The sequence below is a fragment of the Carcharodon carcharias genome, chromosome 5 (genome assembly GCF_017639515.1).
Source record: "Carcharodon carcharias isolate sCarCar2 chromosome 5, sCarCar2.pri, whole genome shotgun sequence".
Lineage (NCBI taxonomy): Eukaryota > Metazoa > Chordata > Chondrichthyes > Lamniformes > Lamnidae > Carcharodon > Carcharodon carcharias.
In genome coordinates this window covers 170,280,668-170,302,896 of record NC_054471.1, presented here as the reverse complement: position 1 = coordinate 170,302,896, position 22,229 = coordinate 170,280,668, and the positions used below count along the sequence as shown (strand labels likewise).

General features: G+C 39.1%; 1 protein-coding gene across 7 annotated transcripts in view; it reads right to left on the bottom strand.

Annotated features, from left to right (window-relative positions):
- e2f6 (E2F transcription factor 6) overlaps positions 1–21,853 on the bottom strand; it is a 56,257-nt gene extending 34,404 nt beyond the window's left edge. For 4 of the 7 annotated variants that reach the window (XR_005943029.1, XM_041187919.1, XM_041187917.1 and 1 more), the window contains exons 1-5: positions 21,631–21,853; positions 16,798–17,002; positions 11,546–11,704; positions 8,681–8,795; positions 5,858–5,996 (exon numbers count right to left, since the gene is read on the bottom strand). Coding sequence is in view for 6 of the 7 variants with exons in the window: in XM_041187919.1 (XP_041043853.1) it covers positions 5,858–5,996; positions 8,681–8,795; positions 11,546–11,704; positions 16,798–17,002; positions 21,631–21,673 (661 nt within the window). In the remaining variant the exon portion in view is untranslated. Of the gene's footprint in view, positions 1–4,912; positions 5,108–5,827; positions 5,997–8,680; positions 8,796–11,545; positions 11,705–16,797; positions 17,003–21,630 lie in introns of those variants that run through there. The other 3 variants (XM_041187916.1, XM_041187918.1, XM_041187921.1) reach the window with 2 other exon arrangements.
- Between the last annotated feature and the right edge of the window lie 376 nt (positions 21,854–22,229).

Here is a 22,229-nt window from a genome sequence, read left to right as displayed (position 1 = left end):
AAGAGAGAAAACATATAAAAAGGCAAGAAGGCAATGTGTGGTGGCCATGTAAAATTTTGAAAGGTATACAGTGTGACAGACTCCGAAGAAGCTCTAGACACTCGGCTGTGTTGTGAAGTACAGAGATGTGTTAAAAGCTTTAGGAATTCCACTGTCAAGTGGATGCGTGTGGTAACTTTGCTGGATTGATTTTATAATTTCAGATCTATTTTGGACTGTTACCTTAAAGGGGGTTTATAGTTGGGGAGCCTGTTTAATTAAGAATTTTCAGAACTGTTAAGACTAAATAACTGTGTAACTGTAATCTTGTGTCTGCTTATTGTTTTTTTTCCCCTTTTGTTAACAAATGTTTTAATTTAATTTTAAAATGACTAAAGGTGTTAGTGGACTCATTACTTCCGAATTCAGTGCACAAATCTTCTCATAATAAACACAAATTGCAGAACTGTTGTGATAGCATAGTAGATTTGGTCCATCTGGCACATATCACCTGCCACATCATAACACCATTCTTTATTGGTTGACCTTGGTCACATACCAACTATGGTTGAGGGGCAGATTGTCAACCTGAAGTTAGACTTCATTACTGTTGGCCTGTCTCAAACATGAAAAAGTACACTGGTTGCATAGTGGTAACTTGTCTATTTTCACTCCCTCTCAGGGGATTTAACTGTTCTCTAGTTGGCACCTCACTTCAGAGTTGCAGGTGAATTCATAAATGGTAGACATGAAAATGGAAAGGGTGGCAGGAAAGGAGGAGGGTATTTTAGTACTCAAAGCAATAGTATGCTGGTGTCCCAATATGCTGCATTGACATTATAATTAGGCTTTTTCTAAATTAAATATATTATTTGAACAGCTACCCTTAGTGTTTGAGTAAAATAAACACAAAATCATGATAGTTTAAAGAGTGCTGCATCAACTGAATAACCCTTCTATTTAAAAACCATATTCCAAGATGGTGGTTTTGGCAATGTTGGGGTAATACAGGATGTCCTCATATTAACACTTATCTCCAATTAATACCCTGCACTCGCATTATGTTGTCGCTGATTCGCTTATGCCTGGATGTTCCCATCTAACTCCCATGCAGTTCCCTCCCTTCACCATCTTGAATTGTTGTGGTATTATTTGTTTAATTTTACCCATAAAATTCATTCATATCGAGCCAATAAAGAGCCAGTGATTATGAAGTGCTTTCTGCTGAGAAAAGACAGAAAACAAGTTACACTTCAAGTGCTCAGTGAACGTGCAGTGGCTATCACTAGAGCTTCTAACTTACCAGCAACAATGGTGAAAGCAATGGTTAAAAACACCAATAAAATGACAGTTTGGTAAGCTAACAATTACTTTGGCTGATGTTAGATTAAGTAGAAATGATCAGAGTGAAATTATAATGGACATGGAAAGGCAGCTAACCAATTGAACTGAAATCAAATTAAACAACACATACCTCTTAGTTTAATGCTTATTCAGCAGAAGGCTAGGAGCTTGTATGATGACCTTAAGAAAGATGTGGTGAAAGTTCGAACATTTAATGCTAGTTGTGAGTGGCTTGCAAGGTATAAAAACAATGGGCTAATTTGCATTACATTAATGTAAGTGGGGAAGTTGCCAGTACTGATGATAAAGCAAAAACAGAATTACCTGGAAAAACTCAGCAGGTCTGGCAGCATGGAGAAGAAAAGAGTTGACGTTTCGAGTCCTCATGACCCTTCGAGTGTCGAGCTTCTTCAGAGTCTGTCACACCGTATACCTTTCAAAATTTTACATGGCCACCACACGTCTTCTTCTCTTTTTATATGTTTTCTCTCTTTAATGTGTAAAATCCCATTGTTCTATATGTCTTTGGAAATTTACTTTTCCTGTTCTGTTGAAGGGTCATGAGGACTCGAAACGTCAACTCTTTTCTTCTCCGCCGATGCTGCCAGACCTGCTGAGTTTTTCCAGGTAATTCTGTTTTTGTTTTGGATTTCCAGCATCCGCAGTTTTTTGTTTTTATCTCTGATGATAAAGCAGCTGAATCTTTCATCAAAACATTAAGCAAAATCATTAAGGAGGGTGGATACACTTCTTAATGAGTGTTTAATGGTGATGAGACTGGTTTATTCTGAAAAAGGGTGCTTTCCAGGGCATACATTTCAATAGAAGAAAAGAGTATGCCGGGCTTTAAAGCAGCAAAGCAATGTGGGACACTGCTGCTTGGTGGAAATGCAGCAGGTGATGCTGATGCTTGTGCACCATTCCCAGGGCAATGAAGGGTTATTCAAGGAACAACATACCTATTATGTGAAGGGCAACAAAGAAGACATGGGTAACCCAAGCAATTTGAGGATCGGTGCACATCCTAGTTTTGTTTTGCCATGAAGGATTATTGTTCAGCAAATAATCTTGCCAACAAAGCATTGCTCCTCCTGGACAATACTCCTGGCCATCCTAAGGCTCTTGATGATCTTAGTGACAATGTCATGGTGATCTTCCGACCACATAACACCACCTCCATTTTTCAACCTATGGATCATGGTGCGATTGCCACAGAAGAACTTTTGGGCAGGCCATCAGGGAAACTGAAGGTAATGAGGCTTCCAGCCTAAAGGAATTTTGGAAGAATTATAACCTTGTTAAGGACATTCATAACATCTGTGTGGCATAGAGTGAGATTACCTCATCAAATGTAAATGATGTGTGGAGGAAGTCATGGCCAGATTGTATCAAAGTCAAAGGCTATGTGGAACGTATTGAGAAAATCCAAGAGACAATTGTAGAAATGGCCAAGCAAATTGGATTGGATGAGTTAAACATTTAGAATGTTGCAGAGTGACCTGAAAGAAAGGAAATAACAAAGGGCTGTAGAGGTGGGGGAGGACGATGAATAAGAACAACTAACCAAGACATTTAGCTCAAGATCACTTGGTGATGCCTTAAAAAAGCTTGAAGAGGCCACCTTTGATGAAGACAGCCCTGACAGAGGGTAGTTCAAGAGTGAACAGAAGCATTAGCAATGCAGTCAACTAAGAGTGTGCTACAGAGAAAAGAAAAAAAATCAAAAATGCAGCTGTCGCTGGAAAAATTCTTTAAAAGCCCCACTGCAAAAAATCCTTCGAAAGGATGCTTCAAATAATCCTTATAGCCCTCCAGTGAGTCCTCAAAAAACCCCTTCCAATAGTTCTCAAAACTATCCTTCCCATCTCCAGTAAAACCCACCTCCACCACCAGTCGTCCATTCCCCTAGGTGAGACAAGGTTTCCCAGCTTGGTGAATACCCAAATTTATGTTTTCTTAGCTTTCGCAAGTTAGAAAACGTCAATAAATTTAACTTACATTTTCAACTTGAAAATGTTATTGTGCATGTTGGCATGGAAACCTACCTTCCAAAAGCCTTCCTTCAGGAACATTACCCTGATTATGACATAACACCTTTATTTCTATATTATGACATCACACCTGTATATTCCTGGAAAACATGATGTGTTTTCCAGGGGCCAATTAATAACTTCAAACAAAGACTTCCTATAGAGTAAATATTTTTCCAAAAAAAAAGAGCAGCCATTTAGTGGAGTCAATTTTCATATAAGGATTGAACAAGAAAAGTTTCTAGTGATTTACTTATGTCTTTTAGTTTTTTAAAAAAACCTGATTGCAGTTAACACAGGAAACTAAAACAAAAGTTTAGAACAAAATTTAAAAATGGCAAAACAATGCATTTAAGGGTTGAATAGACTCTCAGTTGCATCAGAGCTACTTTGGTGTCTCAGTGCAGGGTAAAGAAAATTCTCAGTCAAGTAAAAGGGTAAAGTGCCACAGATTTAAAGTAATTGAATAGGCAACCTAAGTCTGCATAAAGAATGGGCAATAGATTTTATTCCAATGTAACAAACTGACTAATGCTTTCTGCAGTGGTGAGGTTTAAAAAGTGTAGTTTTCTAGCTACTAGTTTTTAATCATCACATTGTTTACCCTGAAGATTTTACAGCAAATGAAAAAATGCTTACTATACACATTCACAGCTAATATTCTGTAAATTTGTTGATACTTTTCATGATGAATTTTTCATCTATCAAAATATTTACAAAGGCTAATTTGAGCAAGCAAGTTATTTTGGCAATTCACATTTTTCCAAAACTATACCTCACCGGATCTGCCAACCGTTAATACTAATACTTTTTTGACTTGTGTGCAAACTCACATTACTAATTCTTGGTAACATACAATAAAAGTGGATTGCAGTTGTTTCCGCATAATTTTTCAAGCTGCACCAGGTGCATGTCTTCACAAGACACCTTCACTTTTCTTTTGGTTCCGTAAGCAGGTTTTGACCAGTGGTCAGCAAGGTGTGCCATAACTGGATACTGAAGGTTCTGGTCTTTAGCATGTTACATGATAGTCACAATGCAGCATAATTACATGCATCAATTGTAGTATAAGGGTCTGGCACGTATAGAGTTCCTGTGGGACTGTAACACCCACATATGTTGTAACAGAGCACGTGACCCTCACCCAGGGGCAGTCGAGTGTTGGACAGAACCATGTATACCAGCAAACGTGGAGACAGCTCCTACCTTGTGCCCTTTACTGTTATTTGTAAATAGTTCTGAGTCAATGAAGACTTACAGTTAACCTGCGTATGACTACGGAGGCTTCTTCAGACCTACTGAATTGTAACAAACACCCTACACCAATTATTCTGCAAGTTTTTGCTCTGGCATTAAAAAATAATTAAAACCCAATAAATATTAACAGAACATAATACAATTAAACTCTACAATGGCCTTATTTAAAAATTGCTAAGTATCTAATCTTAGGTAATGAGCTGGAGGTAAGTAAAGGAACTAGTGTTAAATAGTTCGGTCTTCAAAATGGCAGATAAAATAGGCAGCCAGCCACCATGTCAAGTTTAAAAATCATTTTTGAATTTTGGAAGGAAATATTCTGAAGATTAAATGCTTTAATAACATTGCTCTAAAATATGAAACACAAAATGAAGCTTAGAATAAAAAACTCAATAACTGGAGCGTACAATTTTCAAGTGGAAACCAATCACACCTTCCAAAGTGGTCTAACGTCAGCCATGCTTCCTGCTCCTAATCACCACTGACTCCTGCTGGAACTGCACATATAAATACTGAGTAAGGAGGGATTCAGGCTTGGCTGTAATGACATAATCAAATTGCCTCCCAACCTATTCTGCTTCAATTCACGCATGATCACTTAAGCTAGAGCGCAATTAACATGTGTGAAACCGAATGCCTACAAAATAAAATTCCTGTATTCTACTGAGGCTCAGCACAGGGAAAGGAAGGTATAGTATACAAAATTCTTGAACTGCGGTACAGTCACATGGCAATTGGTAAGCTGAATGATTTACAGGTATGTACATTGTAGATAATTAAAATTTCCAATTTTTTCTTCAAGAAATTGGCTGTTATAGCACAGATCAAATTGCAACTAAGGTAAACTGCATGGGAGAAAGTGTTGTCAAAATCAATTGAGTTAAAATATTTCCCAATAGTATGAATCTTTTGTTCCATGAAGAAAAATGATAGGCATAGATTGTGACACTGGCACTGCGTTATTTTAAATGGCAATACTAAATAGAAATACAATGGTAGATTTTGCTAATTCCTATTACTTACATGTGAACTAGTAAACTCTGCTTACATTCTCATCTACTATATTTAACCTTGTCAAAATTCATAAAATATACTTAGTCATTTCTAAATAAATTTTCTATCACCACCAAAAACCTAGCATCAAATTTTAACATGCAACACCATGAAGTAAAACGCTGTTCATTCCATCCAGTAAGTCACACATAAAGCAGCTTCACCTTTATCAGGTGGCAATGCTACTATGTCACCTGTAGCTGCAGAGGTCTCTTTATTTTCACTGGCTTTGCTGTCTGTAACCTTCTTAAGAGGTTCGTCCAGGTTTTTCACATCGCAGACAAAGACATCAATTGGCCCTTCAGTACTTTTTATATGAACTTGGATAGTTTCCTAGACAAACAGAAAAGCTTTTTTTTAAAAGAATTCTGAAAGGGAATAAAATGCAAATTTTACAAAGAAATACAGAGATTGTGGGATAGAGTTTCCACTTAAAACGCATTCAGAAATTTGGGTGCAGACTGCACTTGAAATTGTGCTGGTTTTCTAAAATGAAGTCATGGTTCAAGTTTCTGCTCATATGTACTTGCATAATCGCAAATGTAAAATCTTCCAAGAACCAGGACGAGAGAACGTAATTTTTTTTTTTACTTCCATGCATTAAAAAATATAACTTGGGCCTGAATTTTTAAGTTGGTGTGTGGGGGCAGGCCCGACACACCGGCGCATAAAATAATGCGCGATGACATTGGAATTGCGTCCTGATGTCATCTCGCTGTCTCGCACCGGAGTTGGCTGCGCGCCCACCAATAACTGATAGGCCTATTAAGGCCATTCATGAATTAATTAATGTAATTGTCTATGCTGCCTGTCCAACCTTAAGGTTGGCAGGCAGGCGAAAAGGCCAGGCAGCCTTCACGTTTTTTTTTAGGAAACCTCATCCCATGAGCAGGATGTTTCCTAAAGCTTATAGCACTTAAATAAAAAAAAATCTGAAATATAACAGTCACAGACACAGTCACATGAGGGGACATGTTTAATTAAATTTTGAAAATTTATTTATTTATTTATTTCAAAAGTGCTTCAATCTCCCAGAGGCAGCTGTGTGCCTCAGGGAGATTGAGCCGCTCTTTCAGAACACTGGGCTCGACTCCCCCTCCTCTCTCTGCCCACACAGGTAGCACTGAGCGCTATGGCTCATGTCTTACAGTGGACGGGCCTTAATTGGCCCGCCTGTGTAAAATGGCCACCCCCACTTGCCAACTGAAAAATTCAGGCCCTGGTGTATTTAAGGTTGATAACCTGATGCAGTTTTATTAACACAGCCGGAAGCGAGCATAACATGAAAAAATATGCATTGTGTCTAGTGCACCAGCTGTGACTAACCTGATTTTAAATCACTGAAAATGATTTCAAAAAACTATACTGAACTATTTATCAGTTTCATTATTTACTAGTCACTTTTAGTAAAGTAAATTAAATATCTTTTAAGATTTAAAAACTTTTAACACCTGCCCATTAGTGCTTTTGCACCTAAAAAAAAGGTTAACCTGACGAGCCTTCTAAAACTGTTGCAAATAGGCTCAATTGACAGAAACTTGGCATTTTCGCTGTTTCATGGATGGGGGCATGTGTGGTTGGGACTGGCTTCTAGCACAATCTTATTTTTAAAAACCATGTTAAACGTTGTGGAAACTTACGTTACACTCAACGTACCCTGCACTTAAAATTCTTCTCTCTCTTAAGCTGCTTTGTCCGATGTCAGGGTCAGAAACTCTGGGCCAGGATTTCAAACTGGCATACTTACGTTTTCAGTTGTTGTTTAAAAGGAAAATGTCAAAGACAGCAACACATTTATGATATATTCCCAGTCTTATAACTAACCACAGAAAAAATATCAAACATTGGATCAGGAACTTCTAGTTAGGTTTGCATCATCATCTGCCTGCCACTTCATTAAAGTGCTCCCTTGGAGTCCACAAAGCCAACCCCCTCCTCCGTTACAGCTTTGGTTAAACTTAATGGTTAGGATGAAATAGTCTAGTGTTCCCACTGATGGTAAAATTCACACTGAGCCAAACAGACCAAAATGTCCCCATGTTCAATCACAGGTATGAGCTTTGCTCTAAAGAGGATGATTGACAGCAAATGGTGACCTGAAATATCACATTCTGAGAAAGGCAACGTGAACAAGGTGTTCTTGTAGTATACAACATTCTCTTTTTGATTCCAGAGCTTGTGTTCGAAACCAGATTAATTGTATAGGGTGAAAACTCTTTCCTCTTGATATTAGTAATCCTGGAGAAAATAAATCTGGAAAAAAGGTCCTGTTTAGTCCATTCTAACTCCAAGCAGTTTCAATAATAAACCATAAGTTTGCATTGTACATTTTAGTGCTGGAATGAAATTAGTAAAGCTCTTGTGTTCAACTGATTCTGCCCCCCATTAGATCTAGAGCACTAATTTCTTTCAAGTCAATGGAAATTCTTGCCAGGAACCCTCTACCTCTAAACGTTCTTTCCTGCTCCACAGTTGCCCACCAATGGATATCTTGGAGCAGGATACAAGGGCACTTTTTCCTTCCTTCACTTGTACAAACAAACAATCTTGTCATGATCTCCAGAAAGTCACAGTGACGACGTTAATCTTGAGATTCAAACTTGGGCCCTCCAATTGAAACCACAAAGTCTATTTTTTTGTTGGGGATAATTTTTATGTTCAATTAAGCTATGCATCTCTGTACTGAAAACAAAACATATTCCCATTCTAGACACCCAGCATCAGCCCATTAACATGCCTGAACTCCAATTTCATAAGATTACCCTATGTTAATTTTTAGAAACTCTTGTGTGAAATGTTCATTTAAAAAAAAACATCCTTTTCCCTGGGCCACATATCTCTATCCATTTGAAAAGTCAGGGTTAGCAGTCTGCTCCCAAACCACTGCCATATGCAGGACAGCAGTCAGTGACAATGCTTCATTTTAAGATGCTAATTCAACACAACTTACAAATGTAGTCAGGTATCTCCAGGTCAACAGATATGCTAGAAACTGAAATGGTTAACAAGCATCTTACTTTTTTAGGAATAGGTACTTCCAATTTGGTTTCTTGGGGAGCTTTGATTGCAATCACAATCTGTTCTTCGAAGGCTTGCAAGTTGTCTATGTCCTGGTAAGTTACATATGCTAGTGTATTCCTTTGTTAAGTTAAACTTATTGCAATATATGGAAAATACAGGGACTTTAACGATACACAGATGCATATGATTTTTGAATTTCTACATGAAAGCACATATTCAAATCTTCTACAACTTAAGGCGAATTAAGTTTTCATCATGAGCAAAATACTGTGACTGTTGGAAATCTGAAATAAATACAAAAAATGCTGGAAAAACATTTGTAGAGAGAAAAACAAAAGTAATGTTCCGGCATTTTTTTGCTCATGTTTCAAGTTTAATCATACTAGCTTAATGTAGGTTTATCTCAAAACAGTGAATGAATGATACCACAGCAGGCTTTAAAAGGTAATTACACCAATAGTTTATCTCATCCTGTAGACACAGACAACTTAAGTACATTCTTAAAAACACAACCATTTAGTGAGATTGTGCTCACCAAGATGAGGGCTGCTCCACTCCCACAAACTCACACTTCCATGGCCCCTTGCCCCGTACCAACATCAGTGCAAAGTCTTCAGTCACCACTTCCGTCAATTTTAAGAGGCCAGGCCATGGATTAGTGTGGGGAATAGAAAACATCATGCTGATGCAGTAGGGTTCTCTTTCAACATTAGGAATTCTCTTGGTACAACCCCCAATCTTGCTTCATCACTCCTCATAATGAAAAGGCCTCCTCAAAACTCAACTCTTCAGCTTTGCTTTTGATTACCTTTTCCTGTTTTCCCAATTCCAGTTTAAGAATCCTTTGCTATTGTTGGTGCTAGGAATAGAATATTATCAGAAAACACTCCCAGATATGGTAGAACGCAGTCAGATGCACAATTAAGCTGTCCAATAATGTGCCTTAGCTCCAACTTTACAAGTGTCCAGAATGGAATGCATAACATTTTCCATTTCTTACACCAGCATTCCTATCATTTTTGTGCCACATTAGAGTGTTTATTCTGTAGACTCATTGCAACAAGAACCGGATTAAGACTTTTCAAATTCATTTCCTACTCTTTAACTGGAAGACAGAGACATTCATTCCATCAGTGTAGGCTGGATATTAAACCAGTTCCTATGATGAAGGCCAACTACAACACCTAATGATGAACTCTAACTGTTTCACGATATGGAGTATTATAAGAATATCTACCAGAATAATAGACTGACTCTATAAATATAAATACATTATCTTCCTTGTGCTAGCTTCCATGCTCTACAATGAAACCCCCCACCACTTGTCAGTCTAGCTGACTGGAGCAGTACAAGAGCTGTTAACACTCAAGGTCGGAACACATTAGCTGATACAACAGCACTACAAGGTTTCCTTCCCACCCCACCCCCAAAAAACTACATAGAAGAGCAGTCACAAAGTCAATCCTACTTGTGGTACTATTCCCAGAAATAATGGTTACCTGAAACTCTACCCCTTAGTTGTCAAAAACCAACTGTAAAGATCATCACCACCACTGAATAAGTAAATATATACAGAAAACATCAGGAAATGCAATTCTTCCATTGGTGCTGTAACTTTAGTTCCCACCACCCCCACCAAATCTTTCAGCATTCCTGCAATCCAAGCCAGGGACAAAAATCACATGGTCTAGCTCAAATTTTAGTTATTTCTCATAACTAGCTACAAGGGAGTCGAGAGTTAGGGAGGGGACAGGCAAGGAATTGGAGTTAAGGCCACAACCATATCAGCCATGATCTTTTTGAATGTCGGAGCAGGTTCAAGGGGCTGAATGGCCTATGCCTGTTCCTACATATTATAATAGGCGGATATCATATACCTTACAATTCAGACTATGCTTTAACCTGGCCAATTATCTAGGTACTTGCAAAACAGCTATTGGAATATACTAGGTACTACGACAAGATTCTTCTCTCTTTGAAAATCAGACTAACTCTACACTCTTAGCAGACTGACATGGAGCCTGAAAACCAACAGCAAAACACATAGAATTTGTATAAAAAAACTAATCATACACTTCAGTGTCCGCTTTATTAAATAAAATAATGAAGATGCCATTCACTTCCCAAATCAGATGCTCAGATCTTACACTATGCAACAGGATACAGCCTTTAAACTAACCTTGCTTCTCAGCTGGTTGATGCAGTGTTAAAACATAGAACTATCCTGCTGGCTGGAAAGCTAACACTTGACTCTTGAGCTATGAAGCCCAGTATAATCCAGTCATTGAATAACCCTAGCTACAAACTGTCCAAAGGAGCCAATGACCTTGTTCCCTTTTCAATGGTGTTAGGTAAAGCCGTCCATCAAACTCACTAATCCAGTCTCATTCTTTGATAAGTGGAGAGGCAACTTAGAAGTATAGCCAGAAACGTCCAAGCAAAAGATGTGCATTCCCTTGTTAATAATGACCAGATGGCCAATCTTGGCAATGCCAACAAGTCCAATTGAAATGCTTATGATCAACTGTGACACCATGCTGCATTTTGCCCAACACTTTGCACCTTGTGAAAACTACTGCAACCAACTTATCTGATGTACTTGTGGTTTCTTCTTTGAGAAATAACGTAGGGTCTTTGGGATTCAAATCTCTCATGCACTGCCTCTAGCCATAAAGAATCCCAATCAAAAATTTACTACAGACAAAAGCAACATTTGTCACACCCATCTTCTTGAAACTTCAATTGCAGTTATAAAACTTATTTTTGTAAAATGGCATTTTTTGAACAAAGTAAAGAATTTTAAAGCCTTCAACAAAAAAGCAGACATGCAGAAACAACTTCCTTAAGAACCAAAAGGATATCTTGCATTTTCTTTGTCTTCCGTTAATGTGAATAACTGATTAGCACAGTCTTTGATTAATTCATCTAATGAATTCTCTACTGTTGTCAAGTCTGCCAGTTCTTTTCTCAGTTTTCGAGACTGAGCCTCATATCCTAGTCTTTCCTCTGGATTCTTGCCTCTAAAATCAGAAAAAATATAGTTCCACACTGGTTTTTAGAATAGGAGCAGCAGTATTTACAACATTAAATTGTTGTACAACAGCGACTTTAGGAGAGGAAGGATAAATTAGGCTAGTTAAATTATCTCCAAAGTTAAATAGCTTTTGAAACTCAACATCCAAGCTCAGACATGAAAAATAGATATGAGATAAATAATGGGAAGTTAGTTGGTAGAGCAGTTATATATTTTCAGCGGCTAGAATTAAGCACAAATAAAACGTTATGAAGGGGAATAAGTTGCTTTGCAAGTTAGTACAATGCTGTAAAGGACAATTACCAAAGAAATGTTTCATCAGTACTCTTCCATGTTAAACACTACTTAAAAGGATGTAGACGGTAGCAAGGGTACCACATGTACTCTGTTCATCATCAAGAGTGACTTACTAGTACCACCACTGATTGAACTGGTTAAGAGCTGAAGGGAATAGCTGTCAGACTACATCTGTGGCAGGAGACAAGAGCCAGTAAGAGGGAATAACTTACTTGATCTTGTCCTCAATAGTCTATCTGTTGCAGATGCATCTGTCCACAAGAGCGACAACTGCACAGTCCTTGTGGAGACTGAGTGCTCTCTTCATTTTGTGGGACACCCTGCATCATGCCATGTGGCACTAGCACTGAGCTAAGTGGGATAAGATTAACAGGTCTTGCAGCTTAAAATTGGGCATACCCGAGATGCTGTGGGCCATAGGCGATAGCAGCAGAAATATGCTGTACCACAATCTGTAGCTTCATGGCCTTTATATCACCACTCCTACATTACCAAGCCGAAAGGCATATCAAGCTGTGAATGGTGGTGGACAATTAAACAACTTACAGAACAGAAAGCTATACGAACACTCCCATCCTCAAAGATGATGGAGCTCAGCATACAAAAGGCAAGGTTGAAGCAATCCCAACAATCTTCAGTCAGAATGAAGCATTCCCCACTATTTTCAGTCAAAAGTGTGGATGATCTTTCTTGGCCTCCACCCGAGGTCTCCATTAATGTTCCCTCTAACTTTCTCCATCCACGTGCAGAAGGAACTTTTTTTATATGTGCCAATATCAAAAAACAATGTGTGCCACCACTAGAAACAAAAAAACCTATATCTAACATATATTTTTAAGTTACCATAGGTATGGAAGAAGAAAACAAATCACCCCCAGCCACTGACATAGTAATATGCTAGTCCACAAATGACCAGACTTACTGAATTCAATTTTAAATTTACCATGGTGGCATTTGAACTCAAGACCTCTCGGTTTTAGTTTCAGTACCATAATACCACTACCATACAAGAGAGAGGTGTATGTTAGTTTTTATATTGTAGCTTGCATTTTAGTCATTTGACAGAAGAAAAGTTGAATTAGTGATGAATTTGTTTCAACTTGACAAGCTCAAAATAGAAAGAGCTAAGGAGCTTGCCTTTTGAATTGACAAAAAATATGGAAAAGGCAACTTTTATTTTTACAGCTTATTGAGTGGTTTCTTTACTTAAATCTGTTATGAATAGTGATAAAAATAGCTCAGTCATTTCTTCACATCAACACATATAATCAGGCAGAGATAAAGGGTCTCTCTGAATTTGGAGAGAGGTTGACTCTTGTGAACCTGGGGGGGGTGAAGGTCAGAGAGACAGCATCCCTGTAAATTAAGTGAATACTGAAACAAGGAAATCACATGTGGGAACTGGGGAGAGCGTTATGGTGAAGAGAGAATGGAACCCAGGAGGGAAATTGACTTTTGGGGGAAGTAATCGCATTTATTCCATCTACAGATTTTAAAATTAAAAATCTATGAATTGTGAAGTAATAAACTGGTTCCCATTTTTAAAGTAAATTGTATGCACAATTCATACAGAAGTGAATTGGAGACAGAGATGGTATTTGGGGGTACAGGGTTTAAAATGTCCCACACAGAACTTTGCATCGTTAATTGAGATCTGGACTCAGAATCCTAAACTCCCTAGAAAGGTCCTTGTGTTTTTAATTCGTTGAATGTCTTTGGGTCAATCTTCCTTTAATTCTACAAAACCAGTTTCAGCAGAATGACCAGAACTGTGGTATTAATTGGCCCAAAAATCTTCTATTTTTCAATAGCTTAACAACTCTTTTCAACTTATCTCCAGCTCGCTGCTTCCTGCCTCCAGCTTGGGCCTCTCCTGGACCCTTCCACTCATTGCCTCCCTCCCACAAACCCTCACTGTGAGCAAGATCTCAGGACTGGGGTGGTGACAGGAAGGAACGGAGCAAGCGAGTGGGAGAATTGGGGAGGAGAGTGGCAAACAGGAGGGTCAGGAAACAGGCTGAAGGGAAGACAATTACTGATGTAGCTTCGGGCTCCAGGAACTGATGAGTGATGGACAGTTAAGGATAGGCAATAAATGCTGGACTAGCTAGTGATACCCACATCCCATAAACTAATTTTAAAAATTTTGGCTGTTAATTCCACCTGATTAATCTTGTCAGGCCTGGTTCTCATCAGTAATTTCCTGTCATGAGGAAGTCTACCAGTTCTTCGCTTGTGGGCTATAGCGGTGGTAAACCTCATTCAACCATCAGGATGGCTATAATAATTAGATACACAACATTTGATAGACTGTTGCACGGCATGCAGCTCAAAGGGAACACTGGTCTCCACCATCACAGATAACAGTCTTTAGCCAATTCATAGAACAAAGCAATAGTAAGCTATTTAGTTCCTTGAACCTGTTCCATTCAATGGATTATGGTTGATCTGCAATTTAAATCCATATGCTTTGCCCCATATCCTTTAGTACTTTGGATTACAAGCACCCATCAATATCAGACTCAAAATTTACAGTTGCCATTTGTGGAAGAGTTTTTCAAACTTCTACCTTGTGTCTAAGTATTCCCTAATTTCACTCCTGAAGAGGTCTGGCTCTATATTTTAGACTATGGTCCCCAGCCAAGAGAAACAATTTCTCTATATCTATCTGATGAATCTAATTTGAATCACTCCTTATTGTATTCAGAAATGTCTTAGTGCATGGAACACAGCAAAGAATAGTGCCCCAACAACATCCAGCTGTATTGCTAAAGACAAAATAAAAACAGAAAATGCTGGAAAAACTCAGCAGGTCTGGCAGCATCTGTGGAGAGGGAAACAGAGTTAATGTTTCAAGTCCAATACGACTCTTCTTCAGAACTGTTATGATTGTTTTTGCATATGGATGATTCTGAAAGCAAAAGTGCCACATCTGACTCAGAATGGGGTCATTACAATGATGCTACAGTCAAAGTGACTCAGGATGAATTCTATGAACTCTTTGCAGCAGTTGCCCAAGACAATAAGTTCGATGATTTTAAAATGCTTTGATTGTGGTTAAAAGTATCTTTGTACAATTAATTAATTCAATAAACTGTGCAATGTTATTTTAATATGAATCAGTGTTTTTTAAATTTCAAAATGGCGACCACCCACACCAGCACTTCACGTTATACTCGGCGTACAAGTTGATACTAGTTTCTTGAACTAAGTTTTGGAGGCTTCAAAGGTCGATTAATATGCTATGATCTATAGTTTTCCTGCAGCTGGCCAAAGCTTGTTCAAAGAGGTAAGATTTAAGGATTGTCTTAAAGGAAGAAAGGTGAAGAGATTTAGGGAAGGAATTCCAGAGCTCAGGGTCTAGGCCTTGGGTCTTGAATAAAGCACTTAAATTATGAAATGTCAATGCACTTCAGTGCCTGTAATGTAGGAATGGTGGAATGTATGGTAGCTAAATTTGTCGATGGCACTAAGATAGGCAGATAAGCAAGTTGTCAAGAGGAGGTAGAGAGTCGGCAAAGGGGAATAGACAGGTTAAGTGAGCGGGCAAAAAATTTGCAGATGGAACATAATGTGGGAAAATGTGAACTTGTCCACTTTGGCACAAAGACTAGAAAAGCGGTATGTTATTTAAATGGAGAGAGATACTGCAGAACTCAGTGGTGCAGAGGGATTGGGTGCTCTGGTACATGAATCACAAAAAGTTAGTGTGCAGTTACATCAAGTGATTAGGAAGGCAAATTGAAAGCTGGCGTTTATTGCAAGGGGAATGGAATATAAAAGTAGGAAAGTTTTACTGCAGTGTATAGGACCTAGCTAGGTGAGACCACATCTAGAATACTGTGTACAGTTTTTGTCTCCTTTTTGAAAAAAAGATATAATTGCATTAGAGGCAGTACAGAGAAGGTTTATCTTACGAAGGTTGAACACGTTGGGCCTATACCCATTGGAATTTAGAAGAATAAGAGATTATCTTGCTGAAACATATAAGATCCTGAAGGGATTTGATAGGATGTTTCCATTTGGGAGATACTAGAACAGGGGACACAGTCTAAGAATAGAGGTCTACCATTTAAGGCAGAAAAGATATTTTTTTTTCTTTCAAAGGATCATTAACATGTGCAATTATTTTCCCCAGAAAGCAGTGGAGGCTGGGTCACTGAATTTATTCAAGGCAGATTTTTGATAGACAAGGAAGTTAAGGGTTCTGGGGCACAGATGGCAAAGTGGAGCGTAGACCACAAACAGATCAGCCATGTTCTTACTGAATGGTGGAGCAGGCTTGAAGGGTTGAATGGCTCACTATGCTCCTAGGTCCTATGTTCCTATGTCCTGGTTTGTAATATTAATAAACTTAAATTCAGTTTTACTCTTCTTTGAGTACTCCATTTAACATTTCCCTGTTACCTGCGGTATTTATTTGTTTATTACATTTTTGTGGACCCACGCAGCACAGCAGGTATAGAAAATAAAACTTGCATTTAATTAGCCTAGGCTGAATTCAAACTTGGATTCGGACCAAATAAAATTATAAAAAGGCTTTAATGAATAATAATGTGCTTCCACTTGTTAGCTCCATTCACCTTAAAGTAAAAGGGAAGTGCACTTCCAGCCAAGATGATGCCAGGATAAAAAAAATCAGGGGGTCTTGAAAAGCATCACATATCATGTGCTTCAGGGCCCAGCTTTTCAATGGATGGACAAAAAATTAAGCAGAGGTACATCCAATGCATACTGTTGAATTTTACAAAAGAAATCAATTTATTGTGAAAAGGAACTTACATCCACTCAATTAAGTTTTTGGATTTTTTTCTCACAAGGCGAATCCCATCCAGTACATTGGTGATATCATAAACCCTTCTCTTTCGCACCCCAAGCACTCTTGCAACATCGTTCATGTCAAGAACACCATCAGGAGCTGCTTTAACAAGTTCCATAAATTGTTGTGTTAGGCGTACTAGGGAGACATCAAAACGTGGCTTTTTTGCTGTTAGAAAAAGAGTAAAATTAGATCAACCTTCAATTTTCAAAATTAAAGTGTTAATAATATTGAAATAAAATTCAATAAAAAGCAACTGAACTTAGACATTGATGTATTTTCATAGAAAAAAAAAGGAGAAACAGTGTTGTCAATACTCCAAAAACCTACTTCCGAACAATGCAATTTAGGAATAGCATATCAATATTGTGGAACTAAGGCATTTGATTTATACTGTTCTTATTTTAATAATGTCACTTATCCAGTACACAGGATAACAACTTGCATTTCTACAATACCTTTAACACAGTAAAATGCCCCAAGGAGCTTCACAGGAGTGTTATGAAACAAAATCTGATATTGAGTCAAGTAAGGGCAAGTAACTATAAAAACAAAAAAACTGCGGATGCTGGAAATCCAAAACAAAAACAGAATTACCTGGAAAAACTCAGCAGGTCTGGCAGCATCGGCGGAGAAGAAAAGAGTTGACGTTTCGAGTCCTCATGACCCTTCGACAGAACTCTTTTCTTCTCCGCCGATGCTGCCAGACCTGCTGAGTTTTTCCAGGTAATTCTGTTTTTGTCAAGTAACTATAAACTTGGTCAGAGAGGTAAGTTTTATGGAGCATCTTAGAGGAGAGAGGCAGTGAGGTTATAGAGGGAATTCCAGTGTTAGGGCCTATGCAGCTGAAGACATGGCCACCATTGCTGGAGTGATTAAAACTGGGGATGTACATGAGACCAGAATTAGTTGGGTGCAGAGATCTCAAAGTTGTAAGGTTGAAGAAGATCACAGAGGTAGAAAGGGGTGAGGTAACGGTGCGATTTGAAAACAAGGAGAGAATTTTAAATGGGCATCTTGAACTGACTTGAAAATATATTGGAGGAGCAAGGGCAGGATCCAGTCACTGTGATCCACATTTTGACCAACAACATAGGGAAGAGTAGGCAACAGGTTTTATTTGGAGAGCACCAGGATCTAGAAACTAAATTAAAACAGGTCCTCAAGGGTTATAATCTCTGAATTATTACCCAAGCCACGCACAAACTGGCATAGGTAAAAGATGATGAAGGAGGTGAACATGTGGTTGAAGAAGTGGTGTGGGAAAGAGGGGTTCCATTTTTATGGGACACCAGAACCAGTACTGGAAAGAACAATACTGTTGGAGCAGGAACCAGCAGAACAGGGCTGGGTCTAGGTTCCTTGCAGAAAGGATAAGCAGGGCAGTCACAAGGACTTGAAACTGTAAGTGGGGTGGGAGGGGGCTCAGGTGGAAAAGATAGAACAAGTAATAGTTCAGAAGCCAGCAAAAGTGAAGAGAGCAAAATATAAATTGTGGTTTATGCACTGCAGGTAAAGGAAAACTTAAAAGATAAGAAATAATTAAACCAGGATAAAAAACTAAGAAATGTGATTACATAAGTGTTCTTGATACAAGTACAGAGTATATGGAACAGTGATTGCATTGCAACCACAAATTCAATTTCAAAGGTATGGCATGGTGGCCATTACTAAGACAGAGTTGCAACACTATCAGGACTAGGAACTAAATACACCAAGTTATAAGGTTTACATGAATGATAAGTAGAGGTTGAGGAGAAGTTCTAGCAATTAAGTGTGAAATCACTTCAATGATTAGACAGGATATAACAAGGGTAAGCAGGCTGTGCTGACTTCATGGGTAGACAGATATCAGCCATGGCTCAGTTGGTAGCACTCTCGCCTTAATCATAAGGTCCCACTCCAGGGCTTAAGCTCAAAAATCAATGTTGAGGGAGTGCTGCATTGTTAGAAGTGCCGTCTTTTGGATGGGACATTAAACCAAGGCCCCATTTGCCTGTTCGGGTAGGTGAAAATGATCCCACAGCACTATTTTAAAGAAGAGCAGGGGCTCATCACCAGTGCCCTGGCCAATATTTATTCCTCAATCAATATCACAAAAACAGATTATCTGGTTATTGTGACATTGCTGTTTGTGCGAGCTTGCTGTGGGCAAATTGGCTGCTGTATTTCCTACATTACAACAGTGACTACACTTCGAAATAGTATATTGATTGTTAAATGCTTCAAGGTGTTTGATGGTCTGAAAAGTGCTGTATGCAAATTTTTTAGAAGATTTAAAAACTGTTGTAGCAGTTACATAAATGCCTCCTTGTAACAGCTATAAAGTGGAACATTGAATAAATGCAAAGAAGGCAAGCGTGTGACAAAGGCAGAGTAGTTTTAATTGGGGATTTTTTATTTCATTTCGACTGGGTTAGGCTAGCTAGCATGTTAGAAAGTAAGCAAATTTGAGTGTTTGGGATAGTTTTCCGCAGCATTCATTCATGGGATGAGCGTCACTGGCTAGGCCAGCATTTATTGCCTATCCCTAATTTGGGGAGGCAGTGGTGAGCTGCCTTTGTGAACTGCTGCAGTCCATGTGGTGTAGGTACACCCAAAGTGCTGTTAGGGTGGGAGTTCCAGGATTTTGACCCAGCAACAATGAAGGATCAGTGATATATTTCCAAGTCACAGGGCACACACCTCAGGCATACAAAGTGGCATACCATATTAAATTTTGTAAAGGTATTGAGCCAGATTTAGTTAACAGCCTAACAATACATGAACCTTTACCTAACAGTGATCATAATATGATAGAGAGTTTAATGTAGTGTTTGAAAGAGAACACAAAACAGAAAAGATTCCAAATTTAGGTAAGGCTCACTTTAATGGGATGAGATAGAAATTGTCCATGGTAAAGTGCCAAATCTGTTAATGGGTAAAATGACAGATGATCAATAAGAAGTGTTCCAGAAATAATTTAATGTGATACAGAATCAGTTTATACACCTAAAGGGCAAGAACAGTTCTCCTTATCAGAAAGGCAGCCATAGACAACGAAAGAGACAACACAAAACGAAAAATAAAAGCACATAAAATTGCAAAAATAAAACTCCAGAGATTCTGGTGAATGGGGAGATACCAAGAACAGCAAAGTGTGGCAAAACACAAAGTTATCGAAAGATTATAGACAAAATTTGCAATAAAATCAAAATCAACACAATTTTTTTTTACAATTAGATGAAAAACAGATGATCAGGAGCAATGTGAGCAGCTTCAAAACTGAGACTGGGAATACTGTCATTGAAAATAAGGAAATAGTGACCATGCTGAATAATTACTTTGCTTCAGTATTTACAGTGGTGGAAGAGGTCAGTCACCATGTCAAATATCACAAGGAAACCAACAAATTACATCACAGCTGTCTTAAGATCATCATTATTTTCAAATGACAGATTTTGAGGCAAGTGTTTCACACTGAAAGGAACACCATTCCTAATAATCCTACTCTAAAACCTGACAATGGATAATGATCAATGCCAAAACAGAAAATGTATAACAGAACAGGTCAATCAGCATTCACAGATGCTCCTGCAGTTAGCAAAAATGGCCACCCACAAGTCCATGTTAGGCGCTGCAAAATTGTGATGGTCACTGCCTACGTCTCTTCCACTTTGCCTGTGCCCACTTGATCCAGAAGGGCCAGGAGTAACTCAGACTCCAGTGTCTCCTACAGGATTTTATAAAAAGGTATCCACACAACAAAAAAAAAGTGCTCTAAGACCAGTTCAAGACAGCAAGTGAATGCCAATAATTATTCTTCAAGGTTTGTAGTAACATTAGCTTTAGGCTATTCTTTCTGATCCACTGTTGAGATTATACTACAAGGCAGTAATGTTAATTAATTTGTTTTTAAATAGGACATTAAATAGTGGCTGTAAAGCGCATGCAAAGTTAATAGTAGACACTAAGATAAAAAGCAAAATACTGCGGACACTGCAAATCTGAAATATCTGAAACAAAAAATGCTGGAAAAACTCAGCAGGTCTGGCAGCATCTGCGGAGAGAGAAACAAGAGTTAACGTTTCGAGTCCGTATGACTCTTGTTGAGTGCTGTTTTTATATTATTATTAATAGTAGGCACCACTCGTTAGTTTTGTGTTCGGGGATATAATCTGCTTGCACCCAAATAACTGAAGTAAATTCCAGGAGAACATCCATTTGAAAGCCTCACCAATTCTAGAAACAAGGTAGAACCGTGAAGCAAAAAACTATCAAACTGCAAGTGATTCGGAATTGTTGGAGGTAATTGTTACTCTGTAAACATATTGCAGAGAACAGTGTGTTCCCACCACCAGGCCCAGAATTCAAAGGTCCAAACCAAAAAAAAAGGTATCTACCCATATATTGCATACATCCCTACAACCCAGCCCCGTTCCCCAAACTCGAACTTTTGTTTAATTCCCTTTTGTGCAATTCAATAGCAACCTACTCTTGCCAAGATTTGACTTCACGATGGAGTAAACACTGTAGTGAACATAAACAATCCCGGCGTGTTGTGCACACGCGCACGTGGATTTATCTTTTAAAGAAAAGCATGATAATGATTTTTTTATTTAAAAAAAAAATTGCCTGCGTTACGTCAGGTTAAAACTGAATGAGGCCAAGAGAAGCAGTGCCATCTTGGTGTTGAGCAGGTACCAAGTGTGAGACGGGTTTTATCCGTGTACAACAGACAGGAGGGTGGAGAGGGGAAAGAATGGAGATTACACAGACAGACAATCAAGCTGGTGCCAGGGCTCAGTAAGACTCACTGTGGCTTGGTGTTGTGACTGCCCGGCTGCAATGTTCCTCCATGCTGGGGTTTTGTTGCTGTGATCAAACAGAGCTCGACCACTCACTCAGGCCGGCGACAACCCCCAAAACCCCCGGGCACAGCCCGATCCTGCCGGACTAGCCTGAGGACGGGCTCCACAGCCCACCGAAAGACCTCACCGCCTGACCCACTCTCCCCGTCACTCTCTTACTCCCACACTCCCTCCCTCTCTCTCCCTCCCTCTCTCTCTCTTCCCCTATCTCTAACCCCCCCTCACCCCTTTCTGTCTCCCGCCTCCCGTTCCCTCCGCCGCAAACGGCAATATGGTGCCGCGCATGCTCAGAAGACGCCCCCGACGCTCCGGCGCATGCGCTCTGGGCTAGCCGGGCCCCGGCCGCTTGTCTGCGCTCCGCCGCCATCTTGCCCCTTGCTTCAACTGGAGGGATTGTCCTGGAGCTTGCAGAAATTAAAGTTCAACCTCTTGGATATCACTGCAAGAAACCGCGCAGAACTTTTAAAAATATGTTCCCCTCTCCCCATTTTCTCTAAACATTCGTTCCTTAGCTTCAGAAAACATTATAGACAGGTTGGAGGCAG